At 52.0% G+C, this 17,174-nt stretch overlaps 1 protein-coding gene and 1 long non-coding RNA gene across 5 annotated transcripts in view; one reads left to right on the top strand and one right to left on the bottom strand.

Annotated features, from left to right (window-relative positions):
• LOC116947947 (homeobox protein Meis1) overlaps positions 1-4,545 on the bottom strand; it is a 96,303-nt gene extending 91,758 nt beyond the window's left edge. The window contains exons 1-3 of the mRNA XM_032964293.2: positions 2,700-4,545; positions 1,990-2,216; positions 90-231 (exon numbers count right to left, since the gene is read on the bottom strand). Of these exons, the coding sequence (XP_032820184.1) occupies positions 90-231; positions 1,990-2,216; positions 2,700-2,711 (381 nt within the window). The 5' untranslated portion in view covers positions 2,712-4,545. The remainder of the gene's footprint in view (positions 1-89; positions 232-1,989; positions 2,217-2,699) is intronic.
• The window catches only part of LOC116947949 (uncharacterized), a 119,828-nt gene continuing 104,863 nt past the window's right edge, over positions 2,210-17,174 (top strand). For all 4 annotated transcript variants that reach the window (XR_012945717.1, XR_012945716.1, XR_004403741.2 and 1 more), the window contains exons 1-2: positions 2,210-2,676; positions 5,140-5,222. This is a non-coding gene — a long non-coding RNA (uncharacterized LOC116947949). The remainder of the gene's footprint in view (positions 2,677-5,139; positions 5,223-17,174) is intronic.

Raw genomic sequence — 17,174 nt, 5'->3', positions numbered from 1 at the left:
GTAAGTGTGTTGGTGATGGCGCCGCGCAATTTATTCTCTCCCCCCGCCCCCCGTCACCTTCCCTTGACCATACTTCACCATTCCCGTACCTGCTTGGCGAACACAGCGATGTCCTCGTTGAAGGAGTCGGAAGAGCAAACGTCGCCCCCCGCGACTCCTGGCTCCCTCGGGGTGCATGTCGCCAACTCGCACTTTTCAAACACGAGGGCCAGCAGCGGGAACAGCGGATGTCTGCATCACAGTGGTAGGGGGGGTGTGTAATTTTTTTTTGTAGGGGGAGGGAGGGGAGCTTCATCCAGCAGTGGATTGATAATGGCTGGTGATGACGATGGTGGGGGCTTCATCCAACAGTGCATTGAGGAGGCCTTCATCCAGCAGTGGATTGATAATGGCATGATGATTATGGGAGGACGTGGCTGTTTTGTTTTTGGTGTGTGAGTGTGTATTTTCTGGGACGTAAAATAAGTTGAATTATTGTGTGTAAATTGTATTACTTTCAAACCCAGTTACATGTAACTTTGTATGAGTGAGTGTCATTATACACGTATTGCTTACACACGTATACACAACATACACCACCCACACACATATATATACACACACACATACTGCACACGTGTATACACCAGACACATGATATACACGAGATGCACACATGTCGCCAGACACAATCCACACACACGTATATTGTACACTAATCACGTACACCACACACGCATGCACACCACATATACACACACTACAAATATATACTATACACTAGACACATCCATCCACCCTATACTACACACCACACGTATACACCAGTCACAAACACCGCACACGCATACATGTCGCACATATATACACACACTCCAAATACATATATACGACACTCATCGCATGCATTACGCGCTATGAACATATTCCACACGCACACGCCAGACGCACACACGCTCTCACACACACACACGCGCGACACTCGTGCACATTATACACGTACATACAATAAACACGCAAACTAAATATCACGCTCATCATAACGCGCGTCTTAGTACTTCGTATCGTGTCCGTGACGTGCCGTCACGTTAGGCCTGTTTATAAAAAAAACACACACACAAATCGCATCGCGCTCGTAGGCAGAGGCACTCCACGTGCACACGCCATGCACGCGCGCGCGCGCACACAGGGGGCACACACCGGACTCACTCTTTGGTTCTTTCGGTAAAGTCACGTAGAAAGAAAATAAATTAAATAATTGAATACGACGTTTCGATTGCAACACGAGCAATCGTCATCAGGTAGAACTATATTTGAGAGAGAGACAAAACACAGACACGGAGACACACAGTCAGACACACAAGCAGAGAGAGACAACACTGAGACACACACATAGAGAGAGACACAACATAGGGACACACACTATACGCCTCAGCAAAGCGCCGGCTATGCTCATAATTAAACGATTGTCAAAATAAATAAAATAAAAGTGCCCGTAATTTGCGCCCCAACAACCCAACGTGTATTGCGCATTATTAACATTATCAAGACGCTTGGATAGATGGACTTCTCTTTTTTATTTTCTCTCCCTTTCAAAGTAACTTTGCCAATGGGTGTACAAGCCACAAACTCGACGAGCCTTCACAATCAAAGTAATTGCGAAAGTAACGCGTTTAGCCATTACCGATCCTCCCTCGGCCCTTCCCTCCGCGCATGTCGAAGTCTCCGCTTCGCTCGCGATGCGACTTCGCGTTACTTTCAGCGCGTCGCCCGCCGACACCGCGAACGTTACCGCCGCTGCAATTTGAGCACGTCGCACTAACGCCGTCGAGATGATGACCGTGATTATTGATAAGGTGTCATCCGCATGATTTAGCACATTCACACCGCACGTGTTCCAGGTAAGTTGCCGAGTCACCTACCCACCCCCCCCCCCGTAGCTTCTCGTGTCAATGTTGCTGCTGCTGCTGTTGAAGTTGTTTTTGCTCCTAAGCTTGTCGGAGCCCGTACCCGTAAATGGAGTCCTTGTCCCTCTTGAGCGCATCGTTGACGGGCGAGCCCATTCCGGCTGACATGACGCCCGCGTGCGCGGGGTGCGGGTACTGGTGGCCGTGCAGAGGCGGCCCGTGGTTCAGGTGATGCACGGGCTGCATGGGCCTCGGCGCGTGCGGGTCCCCGTACATGGAGGCCGGCACCCCGACCCCGTCCATGCCGCCGTAATGGCCCAGCTCATCGTACTGCATCAGACAGTAGGCACAGCGCGCGCGGGGAGAAAGGGAAGAGAGATGGAGAAGAGACACGGAGAGAGAGAGAGACAGCCTGTTGTTGCTGTGTTGTGTGTGTGTTTGTTTTTCCGGCAACTCGCTGTTCGGGCGGTGATAACCGCGGCGGAAGCGGCGACGGGCAGGAGGGCTGCCGAGCGGCCGGCTATCGTCACGATCTGCCGCCGCCAACTGGACGTGTCAGACACGTAAACAGGGTCTATCTTTCATCCGCCAGAGCCGAGAGGGCACCGAGCCGCCATCACGTCACAAGTGCAGCGGCGGCAGCAGCGGCGAGAGGCTGTGGGAGGCTGCGAGCCCCGACAGCTGGGCGAGAGCTTGCGGAGCCGAGCGCCCGGGATGCGAGCACGCGTGGTGAGAGAGAGAGACGGTGGTGGTGGTGGTGGGGGGGAGAGAGAGAGAAAGAGCGAGAGAGGTGAGCACTCCGGATTAACCTACCCTCTGCGCCATGGGTCCGCGCTCTCGGGCTCTCCTCTCCCAGCCGCCTCCGCCGCCGTCAAAAGCCCGGGCCGCTCCCAGCGCCTCCGCTGACGCCGCTCGCCCTCCCGCCCGTCCGCCTGTCTCTCCCCCCCCCCCCCCGCCGTACGTCGTCTCCGCGGCTCCCGCAGCCGATCCCGACTCGCAGCACCCCCCCCCCCTCTCCCCGAGAGAGACGCGGGACTCTCCCCGGTCGCGGCGGACGATCCGAGGCGGGACCGAGCGCGCGCTCGGGCTGCGTGAAGCCGTCAACAGGCGCCTCTCCGGAGCCGAGCGGGGCTCATGGCTTTTTGCCACTCCAGCTGTCAATCAGCACCGCGTTGTCAAGGCACTGAATGAGTGATGATCCGGCGCGCTATTCGACTGGTCGCCGCGCGATGCTTGGCCTCGGCAGCGCGTGGGGTTTCCGCGGGGCTCGGAGATGTCACCTAGAGCGACGATTCCCCGTGGCACCAGCAGCAGTAGCAGCAGCAGCAGTCGCGAGAGTGCAAGACACACACGGAATGGGTTCAGAGAATCTGAGCTCTTTTTTCCGACGACGGATACTCGCAAATAGCGGTGGCCATGCCTCGTGTTTGGGAGTTATACAGGGCCGGCGGACTGTTTCAAGTGGTGGGGGGTAGGGGTGGTGGGCTCCTGGGTTGCGGTGGAGGAGGGGGGTTGGGTGGATCGTGCGAGCGCTCGGCTGAGCCCAATGCGCTTGGGAGCAAGGGAAGAAGAAACGCGGTTCGTGCAGACGCCGCGAGCCGCCGGCCACAAAGCTCGGGGAGAATTAGCGCCTCATTGTCTTTTAAGGTTCGCTCTCCTTCTCGGGAGCGACTAGGGAGTAGAACGATACAAGGAAAGAATGACAACAACAAAAATCGTGCCGCACGACCGCTCGGGGGTTTGATCGCGCAAGAGGAGCGCACACACGCGGTCGCGCGCGCGCATCAGGATTCGAGGGCGCGTTGCGCGCGCACACACTCACATCGTGCTATGCCGGCCGTCTACCACAGCACGCGAGTTGCGTTATGTTTGCTATGTTTTGCCTGTTCGTGCAGTCGCTAACAGCCGGGCTGCTGAATCAATCGCGGGTCACTCGCGCCTAACCAACTTTACGACGAGAGAGAAACAAATGACGATGAATATCTGCCCATTTGTTCGAATTGTTGAGTTGAAATACAACCCGGAAACTTTGACACCCCCAGATTCAGATCGCCTTTTTCCAAGGACCTTTTCCGCCGGCGAGGGGCGGAGAGACGGGGGGACGGGGATGGGTGCAGGAGGAGGGGGGGGGGGCTGCTATGAGTGCATTAGCAAAAGCGGTAACTTGAGAACGCACGGAAAGTCGCACTTAGCTCCCGCAGCCGAATATTCATAACAGAAAAGGCGCCTGGCTCAACAGGGACAATGCTTCATATTTTTTTTTTATCCTCCGTCTCTCTCTCTCTTGCCCTCTCGCACAATCCCCTCTGTCTCCTACGTCTCGCGGCCAGCACGGTAAACACACCTTCGAAAGATCACATTGGGAGCATGAATCACGTTGGCTCCGTCTAAGCAACGTCGCGACACCAAGTGAAACACGCCCGATGATTGTGGCCATAAATTTACAGGTTAACCGGAGTCGCATAAAGAAGGCAACTCACGTGCGCTTTGCGTCGCTGTCGCGAGCTTTTACAGCTTATGCGTGCCAATGGAGCGAGCTCTATTCACAAAACGCAGCAGCAGCAGCAACCCAACCACCACCAACAACAACAACAACAAACATCAACGGCTAGAAAACAAATATTAAACACTAATAACCAGCCACCTCGACGGAACCTCTCGGGATATTGATTCGGTTATTGCAAATGAATCGATGGCTGCGCATTGCACAACAACGGGTGCCGTACATCTCGTGCGGGGGGCGACCGCCGTCACGACGGCGGTAACTCTTGGCAAACAAAACACGTCACTTAATCGAGGCGATCATAACCAGCGCGCCCGTGCGGACGGCGCGACACAACCGGCACAGACGACGACGCAGCCGCAGCCGCCGCGCCGCACGGGGCTTGGGGTGGTGGCACGGGTCTGGGGGTCTGGGTCAGGTCGGGTCCCGATCCACGTGTCGGCAAGGAAGTCGGGAGCTAAGTCGGGTCGGGGTCTGAGCTGGTCGAGGGTCAGGTCGGATCGGGTCGGGTCGGGTCTGGTCGGTGGGGCAGTTCGACACTAATAGTGTCCGCGTGGTGCACAGCGACCAGGTCAATTACAGCGATCGTGTTCAATTACAACATAGCATGAAAGTCGCTTGCTGTTTACGTTGAAGAGAAGGGGCTCTTTCTCAATGAACGGCGGCGACTCCTGCCGCTGTTGTTATTGTTGTTATTTTTTTTTTGCTCCGGTGATTTTTGTTTCGCCTGGTTGTGTGTCACGCGTTAAGGGAAACCCTCTGCCGCGCGCGTTCTCCGCGCAGCCGTCGTGCTCTCCGCAACGGTGGAGGCGAAACAACGCTGGCGTGTGGCGGTGAGTGCGAGCGACGCATCGCGTCTCCTCTTCCACGAAAGAAAGCCTCGGTTCGGCTCAACGAAGTCGCGCTGGACTGCCGCGCGGCGCCCTTAAGCGGCGAGCGCTCTTCGCATTGTATCGCCCGTGGGGGGGGGGGGGGGTGGCGGGAGGGAGTCACGGGGACCCCGGCTATAGCGAGGAGGAACACGTGGGATCATCAACACGCGCGCGCGCACACACGGAGTGATCCATTCGTAGATATGCCACCGATGTCGTCCAAACACCGCCTTACTTTTTGCGCAACAGGTGATCGTGGCAGCGATGGCTTCGTATCTTGTTACGAAGGATAGTGTAAACATGTTTAGTAAGTCGTGTTGAAGATGGCTGGATACGGGGAGAAGGGTTTTTAACATAAAGTTGTTTTCTATGAAATGTCCCCCCCCACCCTATTATTTAGGAGGGTATATATAAAATGATCACTCGGCGTGTGTGTACATATATATGATTGTACCTAGCTATGAAGGGCCATTGGCCGAAACGTCGCCTGTTGTATAATTTTATTTTGTTGTTGTATGTATGCGTGCGTATATATGTAGCCTCATTGATTGTGAAATCCCTCATCCAGCAGTGGATTAACCAACCAGTCGCGTACACGAATTTTCCCCGAGCCCTAACGATCGGGGAGACTCGGCTTATTTTACAAACGCAATTGTTTGGATAACAGAACGTGTAACAAACGCTGTGTCGCGACGGCTATTTGTGTACAATTAATAGACTGTACTCTGTTTCAACACGATGTGATAAGAGTGTCTTCATTGCGTTTATGAATAGTATTATCGCATTGGAACTACTGGCATGTGAAATCAAAATCATTATAATATTCTTATTACTATCATTGCGTAACGTACTTCAGTATAACAGTAACAAACATCGAGTACAATAACCGATGGATGAAATCGTATAATCACGCAAGGTACGTGCGATATTTCAAGGACGGCCAGCCCCCGATTATCCGATGTCAAGGGACGATTCGGTTGATACAAATACACGGATAATGTCAACGCTCGCTTAAACGAGTCTATAAATCGTATTTACTGCTGAGCTATCTATCGCGGGAGGGGACGTAAGGGTGTAAACGTGTAGAGCGTGTAATCCGTTAATGTGTGTGGTGTTTTTTTTAATCGCTTATTAACGTTAATCGGTTTACTTCTTTTCGACGTTTGCTGCGGTTACGTGGTTGCCGAGTCACTGACCGTCGACGATTGAGGAGCACGCGGTCCGATTGTTGAACCGTGGAGAGAGATTATCAGTAAATCGGCAACGCAAGTATTCCGCTCGGGATCAATCGAGTGTTTCACGTGTGCCGTGTTACGAAAAACATTGCCTCTGTGCTGTCGTTCGATGCAATGAGGTGGTCTGTGTCCCCCCCCGCCTTCCCCGGCGTGGAATTTCATCTCGCCTAAGGTTAATAAATATGTACATCACGTGGGGACACGATACGTGTGTTTGCTTCATGTTTGTTGTTTGTATGCACTCGTGTATAAGCAGGTGTGTGCGCGCGTGTCTGTGCTTAACTGTCACACACCTGTGTTGTATACATATATGTGAGTCTGTGTGCGTGTGTGTATTGAGCAGTAGTGTAGCGGTTAGCACGCTGCGCTATGAACCCGGGATCCCGAGTTCGATTCCCGCTCATGGCCAACACCAGTGACGATTATCTGAACCGGTCCTGGGCCCACCCCTAGGTCGACTCGGCCTCAAATGAGTACCTGGTGGGCTGTGTAAAGACATCGCCACTGGGGAGACAAAGGTGGTCGGGCGTGGTGCTGGCCACCCACCCCCACGTGTACCACAGGTGCCCGTTCACAGCACTTGCCCCAACAGTCTGTTAAGGCTATATGAGGGATCTTTGTGTTGAGGTTACAATCAACTGTTGAGAATTATGACATTGGGAATTAGCCTACACAAGTTGACTTCTGACCCAGGCACCTGTGTAAGTGTATATATGTTTGCAAGTGCAAGATATTCACTGTGCCAATGATAATAACAGCTGTCAACATACGTGTAGCATGATGTCTATTGTTGGGTTTTCTAGAATGTAGTAGAATGTAGTGTATTTGTTTACATTGTCAAAATGCTGTGTTTTGACGGCTCGGCACAACAAAGATCCCCCGTACAGCCTTATCAGACTGTTGCAGCAAGTGCTGCTAGCGAGCACCTATGACGGCACACGAGGGGGTGGGTGGACCAAACACCACGCACGGCCGCCTTTCTCTCCCAAGCGGTGATGTTTACACATCGCACCAGGTACTCATTTGAGTATGAGTCGACCTAGGGGAGGCCAGGTTCGTAGCGCATCGAGCTAACCGCTACACCGCCGCTCCCCCCCCACAATGCACACACACTGACACCCTCGCATCTATTCAAACATACACACACTGCACGTTGCTCGATCCAAAGTGGTTTGTTTGTTTACAAGAATACCGACCAATGATCTCGTTTGCACAACAGCATTCTCGTCTCAATCGAAGCTCTCGCTTATATTTGCGCGCACATATTTGTTCTGTTCAAATTAAATAATCGACGAAGTCGTTTCTGTCACCGCTCCAAAACGCCTTTGTGACGCCGATGCTTACACGGATCGTGACGCGACACAGAATCCGTGTCGCTGTTATTGTGACGCATCAAAGGGGTGATTCATATTGCCCCCCCCCCCCCGCTGTATGCCATTTAAACGCGTGTCTGCACGCGGGCGCGTCGCGTCACGAGCGGGTCTGTTGATCTGCTGTTGGTAAAGAAACGTTGGTTCCCAAGGTCCATAGGTTGATGGACATAAACCAATAGCTATATATATATCTTTGTTCACTTTGTGAGAAAGAATTGCCGTTGCCTGTTCATTTATATCGACATTGCAACATTGTCATCAGCCGTGATTGATGCACTGCTGGATGAAGGCCTCTCCAACGTTGATGTAATGACGATTAAATTGAGTTAAATATCCGATGTAATGCCAAATTACATCGAAATAATTTTAGCTACATATGCGTATATATCATGATATGTAACAAAAAAACAGTTGCGTTAATAATATTAAACATCCGCACTGTGTATACGCTGCATCATGTAGACTGTGCGTGTGGTGATTAACATTGTTATTGTTGTTGTGTGTGGATGCACAGACTAATAATAACAGTGAAAGGGGATCTTTGATGTTTTGGGCCGATAAGGCAGTTGCGATGCGGGTTCCATGAAATAAAACACCGTGGGTTCTAGCGGCGAGGTGGCACGTGAATAGTTACCCAATATCTGCTAATAGTCTAACTATTCATACGCCAATTTAACAAAAAAAAACCGGGCATCAGAATTGGTTGTTTATTTATTGCCAGCCAGCCATGGTGTAAACCAGTGCAGTCCCCAACATCTCATTATACGCTGTCTCTCGACTGGCCTCTCTATGTATGTGCTGTGAACAAGAACCATTGCCCGAAACATCGCCTATCATACATGTTAATTTTAAAGGGAAACAATGTTAGATCTCCCTCCACTATTGTATCCGCATAGTTTGTATTTCCGTGTTACTCCGTTCTTTATTTATTGTCATGTACCATTGATTGCTGGTGATGCAGCGTTTGTGAGCACGTGCGTCTGTGTGGGGAGCGGTAGTGTAGCGGTTAGTGAGCTGCGCTAAGAACCTGGCAACCCGAGTTCGATTCCCACCCACGGCCAACACCAGTGATGATTATCTGAACCGGTCCTGAGCTTCCCCTAGGTCACCTCAGCCTCAAATGAGTACCTGGTGCGGTGTGTTAACTTCGCCACTAGGGAGACAAAGACGGGCCGGGGCGTGGTGCTGGCCACCACCCATTTGCGTGCAGAGTCCCGGTCTTCATAGGTGCTCGCTAACAGCACTTGCCCCCAAACAGTATGTCAAGGCTATACGGGTGATCTTTGTCTTTTTATTTTGCGTGTACAGGAGCCATTGCCTGACGGTGCTGTGAGTGTACGAGGAAGACGGTGAGTTTGTGGCTGCGTTCTTAACACCACTGCCACCGATGTCCCGTCGTATCTGTATTTGTCCTGGCGTGCGTGTGGGCCGTGCGGGAGTGGTGTGGTGCCAGCCGCACATGCAAGCCTCCTTGGAGCGCCGTTCCGGCCTTAATAGGCGCTCGCTAACATAAATGTCCTGCTCCAGCTCAGCTGTCCGTGCGACCACACTGGAGGGGGAGGGGGTGAAATCGTCGTCTTTGTTCAAATGACGCGGTGCACACGTATCAATTGCATGCCGATGCGTTCGAGTATTTTTTTATTCTAAAATTCCCCACGAAAAAACAATATAGCTATCGAAATCCGGCACGGCCCTGTGTAACCGGACAGTAGAAGACACTGGGTTCGTGGTGGGGGCGGGCGGGGTATTTGGAGGGAATGCGAGTGAATGGATGGAAGGTGGATGGGGGGGCATTGCTGATTAAGAGTGATGGGGGGAGTGTGTTGAAGGGGGGGGGGGGGGAGGAGTGAGTGGGGGTAGTGGGATTGGGTGGAGGGGGGCAGTGATAGGGGAGGACAGTTGTAGAGGAGGGGGGAGCAGAGGTCAACAGTTCACGGGGGATCACCGCCGGACCCCTGCGCTGATGACTGCGGGGGTGTAACAGCGGGCGGGAGAGAGGAGAGGAGGAGAGAGATTGGGAATAGTGGGGGGTTGAGCAGGGAGGGGGTGGATGGGTTGGGTAGGAGGGGGGCTCCATCACCTCCTCGCCTCCCCCCCCCCTTTTCCCCCGCCGCGACGGGATGCACCCACGCCGCGGGCGGTAGGGGAGGCGAGGGGATAAGAGTCGGGGTCACGAGAGGGTTACGGTGGGAGCCGTGCTCCCCCGACTCACCAACTGGCCAAACCCCCAACCCCCGCCGCCACCACCACCACGCGTCGCAGCTTCAAGCCGTGACACAGACGCTCACGCATTGCGAAGTCTTTACACACGGAGCCCCACTGTGTGTGTATAAAGTACAGTGCTGTGTACATGTAACAATATCACATCATGAAAGGGAGAATTGCGGCACAGTGGTGGAGGCGGTGCTTAGCGCGCTTCGCTGTGAACCAGGCGCATTTGACACGGGAGTTCGATTCTCGCACACGGCTAACATCAGTTGGCCAGATTATCTCAACTGGTTCTGAGCATTCCGCTCCACCAACATGAATTGGACCAGAGCGGTGAAGTATGGTCAAACACCCTACCCTTCCCACAAAAAAAAACTGAGACAGTATCGGAAGGCGTTCGGTGGATTAAAAAAAGAAGCTTTTAAATATCCATTCATATTTTTTAAAAGTAAAATAATGATACATTTGGAGGAGGAGCGGTGGTGCAGTGGGTTAGCGCATTGCTCTATGAGTCCGGCGTCTCGAGTTCGATTCCCGGCCACGGCTGACATCAGTGGCGAATGACATCTGATGAGGTTGTCCCTGACCCGCTAACTGTGAAGGAAGGCACACCAGCATCGCGAAGTGTACGTTTAATTTCCCCCGCTTTGCAACGCACAGTTCGCTAATGCGTTCAAACAGATCTCGCTTGTAAATTGCAATGCAACGTCACGCTCCCACAACGTGCAGTCTATAAGTATACTGTACGCACTGCTCAAATGTCACCATCATGTACAGTATATACGTTAAACAAAAAAAAGCTTGAGTTGTCAACTTTTTTTTAGTTCAAAGTTTTAGCTCTTTGCTCTGGAAGAAGTTCGGAAGGCGTAGTGGTAGCAATAATAATAATAATAGCAACACCGACGAGATGGGAGGAACGAATAGAGAGATTACTGACCAAGGTAAATGTTTAAATCGCCCTCACTTTTCAATTAGCACTCCTATCAATGCATTCTTTCGCCAGAATATTCTTGAAATTATAGATCATATTCTTAAAGAACGTAACAATGGATATCAGATTGCCATTTCATTACGTAAAAAAATCAGATTACATTTATGCTCCGTGATGATACCAATAATATTAATTAAAGCGGCGTCAATTCGATCTATTTAATTTTTGCTGAAACGCCTCACTGAGTCTCAAGATTCATTTTGTGGAGGTTCTTGCTGCATCAGCGGTGTTTGGCCAATTCCATAATGAATGGATAATTGACACTAATTACATTCGAGTGCTACCTCTCGCTAAACTTTGTGCGTGATAATCCTTGCGCCGTGTATTGTTTTTCGCTTGCGTGCCCGTACGGAAGACAAAACAGAACGACAAAGATCACCCGCAGAGCCTTTCACAGGACGTTGGGGCAAGTGCTGTTAGCGAGCACCTATGAAGTATCACACGGCGCACGAGAGGGTGGGTGGTCAGGATCACGCGGTGTGTGAACAACAGCACCGGGGAGACACGGACGTGCATAATATACACGTACGCACATTTTACACACAAAAAAACATATACGCCCCCTATAGCCGTATTGACTGCTGGGGCAGGTTGCTGTTATTAGCGAGCGCCTATTAATGTCAACACGGCGCACGAGGAGGTGGTGTGTGGCCAGAACCATGCCCGGCCCCCTTTGTCTCCCCATGGCTAGGTGATTATTTGAAGGCAGAGTCGGTCTGGGAACGGTCCCAGGATCGGTTCAGATATTCGCCACTGATTGTTTGCCGTGGCCGGGAGTCGAACTCAGTTCGCAAGGGTTGAAGCGCAGGGAACTGGCCACTGAAGCACGTTCCCCCCAACATCCACTGTGTATAAATACGACGCACAGACACACGGCTTGAACACAAATATAAAAAAAATCAACTCATTCCTAAATCGCACGGCCCTTAAATAGGGAGATTTTATAATAGGCGACGTTTAGGGCAATGAGCCTTCTTCATAGCAGAGAGGCCATGATCAAGTGTCGCGTTTCTTTTATTTAACCTACACAGACAAATATCCCCCCCCACGTATAGATTACACAGGCTGTTTGCGTAAGATATGTTTTCGAGCACCTATTTTGTTATTTAGATATACAAAGACATCCCCAGTATAACCTTGAACGTCTCGCCACCGTGGGGCGCCACGGAAGAGAGATGTTAACTACCTCGCACGGTATACAGGAGGTCGTGGGTTTGATCCCGACCCTGACGCCTGCTGTATATTTTGAGTTTGAATGGTCTCACCGTGGTCCCGCGGATTTTTCTCCGGGTCCTCGGATTTTTCCCTCCACATTCAGAATCAACACGCATTTAGCGTATTTGGCTGCTACTATATGTTTCCACGTGATACGCCACTTAGTTGAGCGATCATTTGTGGCCAGGTCGCTTCTGAAAAAGAGCTATAGAGCTCAGTGGGCCTTACCTGGTGAAATTAAAAGGGTATAGTTTTTAGTTTAGACTGTTGGAGTAAGTTCTATTAGCGAGCACCCTTTCAGGCCGGCAGGGCATAGGAGGCAGGTGGGTGGACCACACCACGCCGGGCCGCCTTCGTCTCCCCAGTGCTGAAGGGCCCAAAGCTAGTTCAAATATTCGCCACAGCTCGTGGTCGTGGGAAGCGGACATCGAGCTGAGGCTCGGCGGGGTTCGTAGTGCAGTTGCCTAACCACCACAATCCCGCTCCCCGCGATTATAATTTGTTAGATATATAAAGACAAAGTTCACCCCTATAGCCTTTAACAGACTGTTGGGGCAAGTGCTGGGAAAACGCCCTTAATATATCGCGCGCACCTCCGTACCGCACGTGCACGAGCACAAGGTACACGCGCGCGCGCTCGCGGCCGGCAGGGCCGTATGCGTTCTATCGGTGCGCATTTACATGACCGCGTCGACTGCATAAATAAAACAAATCAAAGTCGCCGTGACATTGTCGTCGCCGTATCTTTCGCGCGATCGCTGCCGGCGTGCGAATCCGGCACGGTTGGAGGGGCGAGGGGGGGCGAAAGCAATTTACTGTGTCAGCGAAAGAAAAAAACGCGATTGCGGAATAACTCATCAAAACGCGAGCGATGTTCGTCATTTAAATTCGCGCGGCGCTCATCCTCGGAGGGAGCGTGGCACCTTCCGTTATCGAGTTTAATCCCCCTACATGTAGGTACGTATGTATGCATGCATGCATGCACGTGTGCGCTACGTATACGTATCCCGTGCATTGCGACGAAACTGCCCGGCGAAATGAGTTGGAATAAATTGAGTAACTTCACGAAATCGCTGGCGCTCCCCGGGACACACGCTATTCCCGTTAGCTGGCGTGTCGCACGTCGCTATCACCCCGAACGTTGTTGAACTTTGCACGCAATTGCTGTCGTAACCCAAACGTGTGCCCGCGCGTGAGTGCGTACGTGTGTGTACGTGTGTGTACGTGGGTGCTGTCGTGTAGGCATCTGTGCGCGCGTGCGTCCGTGTGCGTGTGTTCTGGTGGGGGGTGAGAGAGAGGTTTAAGTGTAACGGATAGCGCGCTGCGCTACGAACCCGGCGACCCGCGTTCGATTGGCACTCACGGCCAACCAACATCGGTGACGATTATCTGAACCGGGGCTGGGCCTCGCCTGGGTCGACTCAGCGTCAAATGAGTACCTGGTTTGGTGTGCAAAGATCGCCACGCGGGAGACAAAGGCGGCCGGGCGTGGCTCTGGTCATTCACGTATGCCGTCCCGGGTTTCGTAGGTGCTCGCTAACAGCAGACCCCCCCCCCCACAAAAAAACCCAGCTCGTTAAGGCTATACGGGGGATCTTTGTGTGCGTGTGGTTCTGTCTATCTTGGGGGGGGGGGGGGGAGCGGTCGTGTGCAATGGTTCGCGCGCCGCGCTACGAACCGGCCGACCCCGCGTTCGATTCCCAACCACGGTTATCTGAACCAGTCCTGGGCCTCCCTAGGTCGACTCAGCCTTAAACCAAGTACCTGTTGCAGTTATCAAACATCAGCGGCCGGTCGTGGTGCGGGCCACACCACCTCGTGTTTTTATTCGGGCCTTAATAGGTGAGCACTTTTACAAGCAGTCTGTTTATGTCAATACGGGGAATGTTTGTCTCTGCAATGTGTCTGTGTGCATATATATATACATGTATGTGCGCGCGTATATGTATGTACGTATGTCCGTATGCATGTGAGTATGTATCTATATGCTTGTGACTATACGTGCGTGATGTGTAATTGTATGCGTCTTTATCTTCGCACGTGTGTGTGTGTATATGTATGTGTATGTATGTTTGGGGGAGCTGTAGTGCAGTGATTAGCGCGCTGTGCTGTGAACCCGGTGTCCCGAGTTCGATTCCCGCTCTCGGCCAACACCAGTGACGATTATCTGAACCGGTCCTGGGCATCCCTCTGCATCGACTTAGCCTTAAATGAGTACCTGGTGCGGTGTGTAGTAAACATCGTCGCTGAGGAGACAAAGGCGGCCGGGCGTGGTGCTGGCCACCCACCCTCTCGTGTGCCGTGTCGGCCTTCATTTAAGGCTAAGTCGATGCAGAGGGATACCCAGTCTGCTAAGGCTGCACTGGGGAGCTTTGTCGTTTTGATATGTTTACGTATGCGGGCGTCTTTGTGTCTTATCGATATGTTATGCCTATGTGTGTGTTTCCTCTACGCGCGCTATTTTGCGATAGCCATTCAACCAATGTGTACGTCGATTGGTGGAGTTAGCGTGGCACGTGTTACGACGGTGGCAAAATATAGTCTAAGGTGATAATGTGTAGATTAATGAATTTAATTACTCGAGCAAGAACAGGTTAAGAATAGCCGATGTATCTAATTATCGCACGTTGATACCGAGGACTTACGCCAACTTGATTATCATTGGATTATATATTTAGGGGCCAGCGTTGAAGCGACACGAAATTAATTTGAATCTGCCAATATATGTGATGCAATTATGCACATATCCGTGCAATATATAATGTAAACATAAGGCTAGTATAAATTGGTGTGTACATTGTGCTGTGTACTACCATACAGGATATACTATGTGCTGTATTTAATTAAATGCGAGTTCGCTGACGTTTATTCACGGTCTGCAGCCAAGGGTGATATGGGATTTTTGAGTCACGCAGAGATAAAATGAGTTACTGTTTGTTATGCAGTTTGTATGCGTAGTAAGTTGCAGCCTGTTTGTCACTCCACTGCTGGATGACGGCCCTGTCCACGCCGTGTCGGTCACTACGGGTTGTCTGAGCATACTTCATCACGCTGGTCAGCGCGGGTTGATGACATTAAGTGGGCGGGTGGTATGGGGGTGGAGGTGAAGGTCGGCCCGGTTTCAAGCTTTCACTCGCCACTGATGTTAGCCGTGGTTCGGGAATTGCACGCATCTCCCCGGGTGCGTAGCGGCAGTGCGCTAACCAATGCGCCACCGCTCCGCCCTTCATGCACTTTCCGTTGCCACGAGCCACTTCCAAATGTCACATTTAGGTAATGGCATCCGGCGCACGATCACAATGGATGACGCGGTCAATGTAACTGTGCGTACGATATAAGTAGACAAAGACGCCCCCCCCCCGTACAGCGTGAACAGACTGTTGGGACAAGTACGTTAGCGAGTAGCATCTATGAAGGCCGGCACGGTACACTAGGGGGTGGGTGGCCAGGACCACGCCCGGCCGCCTTTGTCTCCCTAGTAGTTATGTTTACACTCCGTAGCAAGTACTCATTTGAAGCTGAGTCGACCTAGGGGAGGGCCAGGACCGATTCGGGTAATCCGTCACTGGTGTTGACCGCGAGCCGGGAATCGAACTCGGGTCGCCGGGTTCGTAGCGTGCTAACTGCTGCGCTACCGCTCCCCACCAAACACTGTTGGACACACACACATATATATATACATACACACACAGACGCAACAGACACGTTACACGGACGGACGGACAGCGAGAGAGTGACGGCTTTTGTGAATTCTTTCATTTAAAAAGGGGGGGGGGAGGGATGCGCACATAAAGCAAAGCATTGGAAAAAAAAACACGCAAAAAAACCGAAATGATGAACGAAGCAAAGTCACGACCACACCGAGCATCTTCTTGTTTCCTCTGATCGTAAAAAAAAGAGAGTGACGGAGCTCTCTTCCGGGCGACACCAACAGGTTCCACGCGCGCGCAAATAAACGCGCCCCTCTAACCAAGCGTGCGGCTACATCAAGCGATGACACACCGTCATTATGCCTGGAATTGCTTTCAAAGATTTTGTGTCACTCCGACGGACGCTATGTCCGATGACACGGCCAGCACCGATAATTAAAGGGGTGGAGGGCGGGGGTGGGTTAAGTGAGGATTCCGGCCACGGGATTCGCGAATTTTTTTTTTCCTGTTTGGCGGGGGGGGGGGGGGCATTGAGTGTCGAGCGTCACCAAAATAAATTAAGAAAAGAAACGAAACAAGCGGTGGAGGGATATTTGTAAACGGAGAGTAGCAGCAACTCGCCCGCGAGCACGAGCAGAGATGACGATCAAAACAACAGAACACAGAGCAAAGTTTACCACGAAAACAACAACAACGAAACAAATACAAATCCTCAACGCCTTACATTAGCCCGCATTGATTATTGCAAAGCGATACAGAGGATAATAAAGGGGGATGGGGTGGGGTGGGGGGGTGGGGGTGCGGTGGGGGGCTCTCGTGGAAAAGTACGAATTGTATAAATAGATCGGCGGCGTCTGAGCGCCGTCAAGATAGCGGCACAACCCCCCCCCGTCCCCCCCCGTCCCCCCCCCGTCCCCCCACCCCTACCACCCCCCCCCCCCCCCCCCCGCTGCGTGCACGGCTGCCGGAGTCATTTATTTGAGCGCAGAAGTTGGTAATAATTGGGAATTGGCTCGGCTTTTTAACCCTCAAAGCGTGCGCCCATCGCGCGCGCTGGCAACGTAAACGAGACCCCTGATTGTTTGTGGGGTGGGCGATTTGGATTCATTTTAAACTCGCAACTTTGTTTATTGACGTTGTTTTTTTTTAAACGGTGGCTACTCCAGGGTAGAATAAAAAGAGGGCTGTCGAGTCGAGTGGTTTGATGCGTGGCAAAGAAAAAAGGGAACGGGAGAGGGAAG

The sequence above is a fragment of the Petromyzon marinus genome, chromosome 31 (assembly GCF_048934315.1).
Source record: "Petromyzon marinus isolate PM22_M1 ecotype Great Lakes invasive population chromosome 31, UKy_Petmar_22M1.pri1.0, whole genome shotgun sequence".
In the NCBI taxonomy this organism is placed as follows: domain Eukaryota; kingdom Metazoa; phylum Chordata; class Hyperoartia; order Petromyzontiformes; family Petromyzontidae; genus Petromyzon; species Petromyzon marinus.
Note: the sequence above shows the minus strand (reverse complement) of the source record. Positions and strands in the feature narration are given on the sequence as shown.